The sequence below is a fragment of the Vombatus ursinus genome, unplaced genomic scaffold (genome assembly GCF_900497805.2).
Source record: "Vombatus ursinus unplaced genomic scaffold, bare-nosed wombat genome assembly UNPS02014832.1, whole genome shotgun sequence".
Lineage (NCBI taxonomy): Eukaryota > Metazoa > Chordata > Mammalia > Diprotodontia > Vombatidae > Vombatus > Vombatus ursinus.
The window spans coordinates 74269603-74282087 of NW_020954610.1; the positions used below are offsets into that span (position 1 = coordinate 74269603).

The following is a 12485-nucleotide window of genomic DNA, read 5'->3' on the forward strand; positions in this document are numbered from 1 at the left end:
GGACCACTGACTCTGCTAGATACTGCTGAGTAGGATCCGCAGTCTCTCGACACACATGTTCCCTATGTGTTACAACCCTTCTCTGTGTTCACATTCATGCATTGTGCATTTGTGGGAAAGCGTGTCCCAGGCTTATAAGAGAAATATTTTGTTGCTGTTTTTCTCACTAAGTCATTTCATTAAGTGCCTCTTTTAAACTGTGTCCTCTAGCTGATTTAAAAGTAGATACAATGGGTGGAGGCTCATTAGCTATTGTTTTAGGCATACAAACCCAAGAAAAACACGAACCTGAATTAGCACCACATTATGGGGACCAGCCCTGTGAGTTGGAATGTCCCAGATACTACAGCAAAAACACTTGATAACTATCAAGGTACTTGTGTGTAATAATCTCAGTGATAAATAAAGCATCTAAAATGAAATTTTTATGGAGGTCATAGTCTGTCATGAAACTTTGGGTTTCATTTTCCTGTATCCATGTATCCATGATACACAGTGGACTTGACATTGGGTAACTAGCTGGAATGGGATTTGGTTAAAAGCCATGATGTTTCATTCACCTTTCAAACATAAATACAATCACAACAATTTCTTAGTGAGTGCAAGATGTGACTAGAACCACATTGGATTCCATCCTTTCTTCAAATTGGTTTACAACAAATTTTCATAAAGTTGAAAATCTGGATCATAGAATTATAGAATTGAGATTGCAATGGAAGCTCAAAAATAATCTATTTCAACCCTGTTATTCAGTAAATTAAAAAAAATAGGCTTAGAAAGATTAAGGAAATTGTCCAAAGTCTCATCACTAATTAGTGATTACCCAGACTCAACTCCCTGATCTTCTGACAACTAGTCCAAGACAGCCGCATCTAATATTACATTTATTAGACTTCCTGGATATTCCTTTGCCTGAGATAGCTATAACAGATTCTCCTCATACTAAAAAGAAAAGCAAGTTTCGGATACACTAGTTCACCTTACCACCCCTCCCCAACTGCTGGAGTACATTTGGAGTTTCGAAAAGAAAAGCAGATATGGAATTTAATTTTGAGGGAAAAGGGTGAACTCATGCCTCTATCATTTCAAGGTCACTAATGTCTTCCAGTGATGTCATTGCACTAATCTCATTGCTGTTAGTTTCATAATCTCCAGGGGACACTTCTGGGTTCTGTCCTACTGGACCACTGACTCTGCTAGATACTGCTGAGTAGGATCCGCAGTCTCTGCTAGACATTGCTCTGTGCAGTGTCCACTTTCTGGCTTAGTTGGAATCCTCAGCTAGGACGCTGCCATACTCCCTTATCCTAAAGTCTGTAAAAAAATCTATAAATTCTAGCTTTTTAAATCAGAGGAAAAAGAATACAAAGCAGTTGAGCAAAAGGAAAAGATGTTTGCCCTTGCCCAGGACACGGTAAAAGGCAATATGATATACAGTAGTTCCCAGGTTCCCCAGCAGTCTGGGATTGCCTTTTAATATGAAACCGAAAAGCTACTTTGGATCTTTATCCAACTTGAAAAGAAAATCGAACAAACACTTTTAGTTACTGAAGGATATGTGTAATTTAATTCTAATTGTTACACTATTCATTTGATCTTCATTTCATCCAACATGGTCATTTGAAAGCTGTGAAGGCAGAAAATAAGAAGAGAAAATCAGTGTAATTCTTTTTAAAATGAACTTTAGCAGTTTCTCAACAGAGTAGCCACAATCCCCCTTGGCAGAAAATAAAATAAAATAAAATAAAAGGATGTACTATACCACCATTGGTAAGCTGGTCTAGAAGCATGGGTTCTTAATACTTTTTGTGTTATGGACTACTCAGAATCATGTTTTTAAATTAATAAAATAAAATACATAGCACCACAAAGGAAATCAATTATATTGAAGTACAGTTATAAAAATATTTTTTAAAGCAAATTCATGTATCTCAGGTTAAAACCCCTTGTCTAGAGAATGCTTAGCATGGTAAAGTAAGTGACAAAAGAAAATGGATTTTTTTAACAAGAAGAAGTAAAGATTAACACTTTCGGCACAGAGGGTCTGTAACTCTGCTGAGGAAGAATTCCTGGGTCCTACTGGTCTGTGCATTTTTATCTGGAGATGGAATTTTATATGCCCTGATGTTAAGGATAAAATCAAGAAAAGACAGAATGTCAGAGTTGAAAGGTACAGTAAGGGTAATCTAGTCCAACCCCCTTATTTAACAGATGAGGCAACTGAAACCCAGAGAGATAAAGTGATTTACCAGAGGTCCCACATAAATGCACATTAGGTCTTCCATCATCATTTTAAATATAGCATGACTAGCTCATAATTATTTTATTGGGAAGTGGAGAAGTGATTTTAAAGCAAAGCATGTCTACTGTAGCCTTTCCTGTATATCAGTTTCTAATTTCTACAGAATTAATTGACCATTAGAAAGAAATGCAATCAGAAAAGACTCACTTTGAGGCCATATCTAATGTTCTCTCTTAGCACTCAGATTCTAAAAAGTGATCCAAGATCATAGACTCAAAAGGTATAGTTTTATTTCTCTCTTTTATTCATTTTCACTTGATTTTCATAGTATTCTGAATTTGTGATTGGAGTAAAATAAGAAATTTTCAGTGTATTTGTTTTGGAAAATTTGCTGTTCAGTCATTTTTCAATTATGTTGGACTCCTTGCGACCCCATTTGGGATTTTCTTGGCCAAGATACTGGAGTGGTTTGCCATTTCCTTCTCTAGCTCATTTTACAGATGAGGAAACTGAGGTAAACAGGGTAAAATAACTTGCCCAGTGTTACACAGCTAGTAAACGTCTGCGGTCAGATTTGAATTTAGAAAGATGAGTCTTCCTGACTCTAGGCCTGGCACTCTATCCACTATGCCACCTAACTGCCCAAATTTGGGAAATACTTGTACACTTTTCTTATTGAATGGGGTGGTAGAGAGGGTGACGTTGATGAATATGGGCATGCTAAACATAAATTTTGTTGCCCAAGTGAAATTTGACCATCACAAAATGAATTCAACATAATTTTCAAGATTGGGCTTTTGGAGAGTGAGTAACCCATAATCTTTGTCTCTCGTCTCTCTCTCTCTCTCTCTCTCTGTCTCTCTCTCTCTCACTCTTTTCACAGTTCAAAATTCAGCAGCAAAATACAATATGTCAGCACCTTATCAGAGCTCAGTGAGCTGATCCCAATGGAATGTGTCCATATCCCAGAGAGTATCATCAAGTAAGTCCTGAATACTTAAAAAATGTGGTAAGAAATGATGGGTGTTATGAAAAAGGATTAAGAAACACATTATCTTCTGGAAAAACAGAGGGAAGGATCATTTTGATACATACATATTTATTAAAGCTCCTGCTATCACTGTACTTTTCCTCACAGCCTATAGTTAACTATTCTTTTTCTTTAAAATCCCTTTCCATATGATATTATGTTAAATTATTACCCTATCCATGAAACTCATCATTAACTTAACTGTTGCTTTGGAGAAAGCATAAATTTAATGTTTTCAATTAAACTGTGTCTTCCCTATAGATAGTACTAGTGTCTTAACTTATCATCCACGTCTTTATTGTCTGAAAAAACATAACTGATAAGCGCTGCCCCTCAATCCCTTACTAATTGTGAAGAACTCTTCTCTTCTTCTTTTCTAAAGCCCCATTTCATTTTCTGGCTACTCTTCAGATGAAAGAATAATCTTGTAATATTTGCCAACTAGCAGGTGGGATGACTGGTGAAATTTTTCCCATGCCCACTTCAGGGCAGTTCGGAAGATGCAATAGCAGAAGCCTGCAAAGACTAAGCATGGTGAAGGATGTTCTCAGTCACAACTGCAAAAAAGAAAGTGAAAGATGACTAAGCTTGTAGTGCTGGGACAAGAGCCTTTAAAGTGAGATTTAAAGTCATGGACACCATGAGCTGGACCTCCCTGTATTTGGGTTATCATTGCAAACCTACATCATTGTGTGTGTGTGGTGCTGGTTTTTTATTTCCTGTGTGTCTGGTTACTTGGTTTGTGAATTGAATTGGAGTTGAAAAGGAAAGAAAAACTAACAAATATGCATTATTTTCCTCTCCAGATCTAAAAACCTAAATCAGCCTGCTCAAAGGCCCATTCTTTAGACTAGAGCCACCCTTTTTGTGTGTCATAGTCCCCTTGGGCACTGTGGTGAGGCCTTTGGGTTCTTCCTCAAATAACATTTTAAAATTCATAAACTATATAGGATTGCAAAGGAAACCAATCATATTGAAGTGTAATTATTAAATTATTTTTTAACTTAATGGAGCCCAGGTTAAGAACTTCTTCCATAGAAAGGAAATGGAAATGTCTGTCTAGAACAACAAGCCATGCGGTAGATATGTTTAGTTTTTCCTGTCCCAAAATTCAGCCATGGAAGCAATATGCTATTACTCTCATTGGACTTATGATAGGACTGACAAATTTCTCTCTGACCAGTTAGCTTAGCTGGTTTAGTACTAATGAACCAAGATCATAATTTTCATCATTTTGTCACATAGTCAAAGATTGAGACTCCTAGACTTGGCCATTTACCTTGGAAATTTGTTCCATTAGTTATAAGGAGGACCAGGAGAAAGCGTGACTGGAGAAGGTAAACCACCTTCACCTAATACTGAAAAAATCACCCAAAGCACAAGGCCAAAGAACAAAAATTAAAAATACTAATTAAAAAAAAAATACTGGAGCCACAAATGGTGGAAAGCATAATTTAAACTTTAATTGCTTTAATGTTTATGGATTATTTATGTTTCAATCTTAATGGATTAAATAATCCAATAAAATGAAAGAGAGTTAGAGACTGGATAAGAAAACAAAACCCCACAATCTCTTGCTTACAAGAAATATATCTAAAAAGCAAAAACATACAGAGAATAAAAATGTGATGCTAGAGTAAGGTGCCCTCCTGCTGATGAATCAGTGAAGTCATCTTCATATTTGAGGGACAGTCCATAATTCTTTCTTCTAGTTAGACATTAACTCTTAAAAATGCTAGTAACAATTTCACAGTTGTTACTTTTGGAAAGCCACTGTTATGTGATGTCCTAAGTTCATCTATGAGCTTTCACCACTGAGAAGAAGTTAAGCTCGTCACCATAGATTTCCAAGATGAAATGTATGATATATAGTAAGGATTCCATTTGAGAAAGTTTAATCCAAAAGGAAAAAAAAATTGAACTTTTAATGTGTGACCTTTTTATGGGAATTTCCCTCCCTGTTTACATAGGGTCTTTCCTGTTACTATTCACCCCTTCTTGTAACCCTTTCAAAATTCCCCTCCCCTCCCATTTCACAGAACTTTTACACTCATTTTACCTGTTATTCAATTTTCCAATTATTTGTGGGCACAGCTCCTACCTAGCACTGAGAATAACACAATAACTAGTTTCTTAAACTAATATTGAACTAGAAAGAGACTCTAAGTTTCATAGTTTCTAAGGTTAGACTTGAATAAGGCAGAAAGTTGTTTAATTTTAAGAAGAGCATATAATTAAACTGGGAGTATTTTGACAATTCCTAAATTTACTATTTCTCTCCAGTTTTCTAGAAGACAATTAATTTGACAAAAAACTGCATGGTATAGGAAGTAGGGGGAGGATTCTTTGAAAAAAAAATTAATTGTATTCCCAGATCTTTGCACAGTGCTTGGAACACATAAATGTTTATTGGATTGGCAGACTTGGATTCAGGTCCTACCTCTGACACATGCTGGTCTTGTGGCCCTGGGCAAGTCACATAATGCCTCAGTGATCTCTCTAGGATTCTAAGGTACAGATATGCTGTTTGCATCAGTGGAGAGTCCAAAGGTGATACAACAGGTTTTCAGATGAGAACAACCACCATGAAATTATAGGTTTTCAGATGAGAACACCCACCTCAAAATTGATAAGCAAATTTAAACATTTCCCCACATTCTGAGAAAGAGAACCTACTCTTTTAAGATATATTTGTACCTGTTGTCTTTTCATCTGTTTATTCACTGTCTTCATTGCATTCATTTTTTATCTTGTAAGGTACGATGAAGAGAAATCTTATAAGAGAAGTGTGAGGTAAAATGCTTTCTTCTGCTGTTAATGCTGGTCCCTCTCTATGTGTGTACAAACCAGTCTTTCACTTGTAGGTGACCTCAACAAGCTGCCATTGAAAGGAAGCTGTCCCTATGTCCTGCTGTGTGTTACCCATCTCTCTCCCTTTCAAAGCTGTTGAGGTCCACCTTCTTTGCAGCTACCAAACAAGACACATCCTTGAATTGTCCCAGGCTGCCAGCTAACATTTTTAATGCCAGACAAAGCAAGTGAATGCTGTTTTTCAGCTTTATATGACACGCATGTCTCAAATCCCTGCTATTTTTCTATCTGCCTTCAGATGAAGGAGTTTGCAAAACAAAATTACCTAGCAATTGAGTGGGCAGAAATGACACCATATTTAATTGAAGGAGTTTATCCCAGGCATAACCCTCAGGAGAATGTTTGAAAAGTCTATTAATATACATGTAGACGACACTAATATTTTGCTTTGCTTTGCTGGGTTTTTCTCTCATGCTCTGCTTGCTTCTTTTTTTGTTTCTTTGAACACACCTATCATTTTTGCTCGTGCAGACTGGATGAAGAGCTGAGGGAAGCATCCGAAAGAGCTAAGTAAGATTCTGTTTGCTGCTTGGCATTACCTTTGCTTACTTTTCAGGAATGGATTGGGAGAAACTGCATGTTTGATGCTTATACCTGCACCCAGAGAATAGTGCTGCCCTTTAAAAATAAACTGCCCCTGCTCTCCTGCAAACCTTTAATCTAATTGAACTCTGTTTGCCCTTGGTCTCAACTATTTTGACAAATGTAATTATGGTTGGTTAACATTTCTTGAGCATGCAGAGCATTTAGGTACATAATTAAGCACACTCATCTTGGTTCCCTGCTTCGTGGAACGTTCTCTCTTAGGCAGTGGCATCAAACTCAAATTAAAATGAGGGCCGCTAATCTGTACCTAAGGACCCCATGCTGGCCGAATACTGACTTAGTTTTAAAATGGAATGTTACTGTGCTTTACTGTATTTTTATTTATTTTGTTAAATATCTCCCAATTACATTCTAATCTGGTTTGGCTGCACTCAGGCGTGCTGGGCCATCTGCGGCAACGTGTTTAACACCTCTGCTCTAAGGTACTGTAGTATCCACATGTGATAGATTCATCAATATAGCAAAACCTTACTAATGCTTAGGAACTTGAAGGCTAAAATGAATTAATAGAAAACCTAAATTTGTAATATTTTTGATGAGAGAGGAAGAGTGATGGAATGAATACAGAACTGGCCTTGGAGTCCAGGAAAACAAGGGTTCAAATTCTGCTTGGCTGTGTAACCCTGGGCTAATCAATTAACTTCTTAGTGCTCCAGGTGCCTCTGAGACCATCAGTTGCAGAGAAGGAGTCAGGCTTCATTGGTGAGAAGGAGTGTCCCCATCTGAAAATTCCCCATACCCATGAAATCATACCGATCCCATCATGTTTTTAATAAATTTTGTTTTTTTTCTAAGATAACCAATAACCTTAAGTAAGTCATTGATAAGTAGATACCCTCTGGAAGCTGCTACAGTGAACAAACAAGAATAATTTGTAATTATGTTGATAAAGTCTGCTGCTCTTTGGGAACTATGTTCTATTAAACAGTCATCCACCCTACTCCAAAACTTTTGCTTTCACTAGGAATTTAACTAACAAGTCCAGCTGCTGTACACATTTCAATACATTCTCAATTCATTAGCTGATCAATCTGAATAAATTCTCAAGCCACATGGCACAGAAGATAAAGTGTTTGACTTAAATCAGGAAGATCTGAGTTCAAATCCTGCCTCAGATACTTACTAGCAGGGTGACCCTAGGCAAGTTATTTAACCTCTGTTTGCTTCAGTTTCCTTGTCTGTAAAATGAGGATGATGATAGCACTAGCCTCCCAGATTGTTGTGAGGAGCAAAGGTGTTAATATGTAGAATGTGCTTTGTAAACTTTAAAGTGCTATATAAATGCCACATATAAAGCTCTTTTTAAACCTTCAGGCACCATAAAATGCTAGCTATTGGCTATTATTATTAATTAGTAAGGGGCAAATTTGTAAAATTTGTGGTGCTTTTATACACTAATACTGCATAATCAGTTACTACCACTTTCTTATGACTACAATTATATATGTGCTCACATTCTCTCTCTCTCCCTCTCTCTCTCTCTCTATATATATATATATGTGTGTGTGTGTGTGTGTGTGTGTGTGTGTGTACAGCACTCAGGCCCTACATTACTTTGTGTCATTGCTAGTATCTTCATTGTGGATTGAAACAGAAGGCATAGTTTTTTTCACTGTGAAAAACTCATCTCCTAGTTTTCTGCGACATTTTTCCTTCCCCCTGTCAATCAGCTGGGCTGATGTGACTTTAAATGATATAAATTATACCTCAGGTAGAATCCTTTTGCCTTCTAATGAAGCCTTTAACTAAAATGTAGCACTATGATACTGGGGTGGGGGGGTGAGGAAGGAAACCATCAGGTAACCAAAAAGCTTCATCTTGGCCCATCATTCCCATACAAGAATAATTGAAAACATTTCCTCCTCCCTGAGGCTTATTTGCACTTAAATTTAGCATTAGGTATTGGAGGCAGCCCATTAAAGAAATATGCCCTTGTGTTTCTTGTTCAGATTCACAGTGGCTGTGTGATAGTCTATTTTGTGGGTTAAACGGGCTATTAAAAAATACTATTTACTAAGTAATGTTCAGCTATTAAATTAATCTATTCTCTCCTACTAGAATAGCTTCCTCAATTGCTATTCATTTTGCTCTGTTTTTATGTAGGGTGATTGTTTTTGTTTGGAAATTTTTTTAAAGCTTTTGTTTTTTCTCAAATCTCTCTTCTCCCCCTTCCACCCTGCACTGAAAGGTCATATTACATTGGCTTGACCTCTCTTCTCTAGGTAAGGTAGAGAGGGGCCTTGTTCGGAGTACAGACCTACCTTACAAGCACCATATTTTCCTACTTTCTCTGTGACATCATGGGTGGTTCAGGGCTTTAAGCCTGAAGCATCTGCTCAGTTTGATCCTTGCTTCTATTAATACTGAAGTTGTATCTCTAAAGCATTAGAAATACATTTGCCCAACTGCAGACATGCAAAGAGGAAACACACATGTTGGAGGAACAGGTCCTGTGAATTATGTGACCAGATGCTGAGAATTCTAATTCTGATTCTGGTACTTAGTTCCTCCTTGTCTTAAGCTTTGTATACCTCATGGCAAGCACGTATTTTTATCAGAAAATTAACCCCACCATAAAGTTGTGGGTGGCAATGTGAAAACTGTACCACTCCTTCCTCTTTCTTTCCCACATTTGTTCCAGAAGGTTTGGAGGAGTTTTTCTAGGTCAAACACCCCTTGTTGGCCTTTACTGAATCACCATGGTTGAGTTCACAGACAGTAACCACCTGACTGGCTATCCATAACTAACTTCACCTTGTCTTTTGCTTACATTATAAATTTAATTGAGAAGCCCAGCCACTGTGCACGTTGAAATACATTCTGAATTAATTGATTAATCTGAATAAATTCTGAAGCCATGTGTACAGAGGATAAAGTAACAAAAAACATGTAGGGAGGGGAAAAAAATCTTTGGAGACCAAAAAAAGTTCTAAAATATTAGTTTCATGTAAAAGAAAACTTAGAAAATAAAACTTAAAAAAAAGATGATCTGCCTTCTGTAGAGAGTGTTCTGAATGCTTTGCAAAGGACTCTAAGTAGTTTATGTCACTATATTGATGTATAAGTAGAGCACTGAATAATTACTATATAAATATGGGTAATTATTATTTTCTTTGAAAGGATGCACAAATGCCAAAATAGACTGTAGCTTGACAGGTGAAGCTAAATTTTGTCACAGGTTGAATTCAATCAATCAACAAACATCTATTAAGCACCTACTATGTGCTAGGCACTGTGCTAAGTGCATGGTCTTTCTTCTTGTGATCTGTACTCTGTTAGCAAAGAAAAAAAACCAGATATTAGGGGAGAAACCACTTTTTAAAAAGTATTTTATTTGTATTGTTCTACCAGAATGTTTGATGTCCTCCCCAGATTAACCTTCCTGAATAATATTTTGTTTATAGCAAAGAGAATGAATTTATTGAACCTACTTCACTTGGCTCACTGGGGGCAGGTTACCATTAAACTATGTTTGGAATTCAGCAAGAGATGACATAGCTTAATTTTTGGCTTAGGGAATCGACCATGTCAATAATTCATTTCCACGTACTTGAGGGTTGACTGTAAACATTCTTGATAAATATAATAAGGCCACCTTAGTGAAACCCTACTGGAAGGAAAAAATATTTCCTCATTTGAGGGTGAGAATACAATCTTCCAGTCATATTTATTTTTATTCAATCAGCTATAGAATTGTAATCAGAATAGAGAAAGGTAGAAATTCTTTCTGGGTGAAGGAATCATAGAATGTTAAGAGGGAATCGACCTTAGCAATCATCGAGTCTTTCCTCCTCATTTTATAAATAAGAAACCTGAAGCCCAGAGAGGGAAAATAGCCCAAACAATGTCTCACAAATGGTGTCATGACTCCAAACCAGGTCTTCTGAGGCTTTTCCTATCACATCACAGCTCCAGCTTCCTTAAAGTATTCACACTCCACTTGGTTTTTTTTTACTTCCCAAATCAAGGTTAATTACTGTTCAAAAACAAAATGCATGCTCAGAGAACCACTGTCTTTATCAAGTTACTAGGCTGTGTACCAATTAGTACTGTATAAATGATAGTTTAGTATTTAAATACTTGACAAACTCCTGAAATATGCTATGCCTCTCAAGTGGTCATTGTGGGAAAAAAAAATGTTTACTGCTGCCTCTTTTCCCTTGTACCCAGAGCTAGCTGCCTTTCAAATGATCCAGAAATGTCTTCTATGGAGCAGGAGTAAGAAATCCACCATTCATGGCAGCTCTGTTTTTGTTTCTAATAAATTGTGGCTGCACAGGGATAGAAGGCTTTGAGGAATGGGTAAACTCATCTCAGTTGTCCAGCTAGCCTTAATGTTTATACCTTCATCAGTAGCTAAAAGGGAAGTCAGGCTTCCATCAAGTTGGGTTGGCTCACTGACACTTAAGAGCACCACCTCCACAGTCTGAGTTTTATTTAATTGCATCCTAAACTTACAGCCTCTTGAAGTTGCCCCAAGAGCACTGAAACTTCAAGGAAACAAAATTTAACATGTTCTTTTTCAATGGCGTATTTTATTCAACTAAATTCGAGTTTATAGATCTACAGTAGAGCTGGAACGGACCTTGGAAACCTTCTAATCCAACCTTCTCATTTTATAGGAGAAGAAATAGATCTAGGATTTGCCCAAGATCACAAAGGTAGTAAGTGACTGAGGCAAGATTTGAACCCAGGTCTTCTGACCTGTACTCCAGAATCACTATGCTATACTGTCTCCCTAATTTATCAATCGCTTCTTGAATTAATTTATGTCATCAATCACAAAGTTTGTTTAAGGGCACATTTCAGGCTGCTTGTCCCAGGAGTCAATCTAATTATGTCTCTGACAGAAGAGATGGTTCCTATCAACATTTCTTTTGAATTATATACCAGAACCAGATTCAAGAACAGCTTGGGGGATGGAGGCTGAGTATGCAAATCAACAGTATAGGATCATAGAAATTATAGTTGGAAGGAATATTAGAAATCATTTCGTCCAAACCTTTCCTTTTAAAAGATAGAGAAGCTTTGGCCCAGAGAGATATGGGAACTGGTAACTTGTCCAATGTCATACAGATAACAAGTGTCAATGCCAGACCTGAACAAGATGCTATGGTACAAATTCCATCTTCTTTTTAGTTTATTCCAATAGGTTTGAAAACCTGGTTTTATATCCTGTCTATGATGCTTGCTACCTCTGTGACCTCATGTAAGTCACTGAACTTACCTGAACCTTGTTATCCTCATCTATAAAATCAAGCTACTCTCTTAGATGATTTCTGAAGTTCCCCTTCAATCTCACTTAAGGGAGTATGACCTCTAGCAATACATATTGCAACCCATCCTTGCCTGCCCATCCTTTGTGGCTCTAGAGGCAACCAGGTCGTCCATTGGATGGAATATTGGACTTTGAGTCAGGGAGAACTCAGTTCAAAACCCACCTCTGACACTTACTAGCTGTGTTACCCTGGGCATGTCATTTAACTACTCTCAATCTTAGTTTCTTTATCTCTAAAATGGGGATAATAATAGCACCTACTTTAGGGAGACATTGTAAGGCTCAAATGAAACAATATATGTAAGGTGCTTTGCCATAGAGCAATTGATGATGAAGCATGCTAACGTTCTCTTTAAAGAGAGGTGATGGAATCAAGGTGCCGACAGACAGACAGATAGATAGATAGATAGGTAGATAGATAGATAGATAGATAGATAGATAGATAGATAGATAGATAG

At 37.1% G+C, this 12485-nt stretch overlaps 1 protein-coding gene across 3 annotated transcripts in view; it reads left to right on the forward strand.

Moving 5' to 3' along the window:
* Positions 1 to 12485, forward strand: part of LOC114025654 (protein prune homolog 2-like) — a 226028-nt gene that overhangs the window by 204643 nt on the left and 8900 nt on the right. Inside the window, exons 13-14 of one of the 3 annotated variants that reach the window (XM_027839129.1) lie at positions 3126 to 3224; positions 6030 to 6065. In XM_027839129.1, coding sequence (XP_027694930.1) covers positions 3126 to 3224; positions 6030 to 6065 — 135 coding nt within the window. Of the gene's footprint in view, positions 1 to 3125; positions 3229 to 6029; positions 6066 to 12485 lie in introns of those variants that run through there. The other 2 variants (XM_027839130.1, XM_027839131.1) reach the window with 2 other exon arrangements.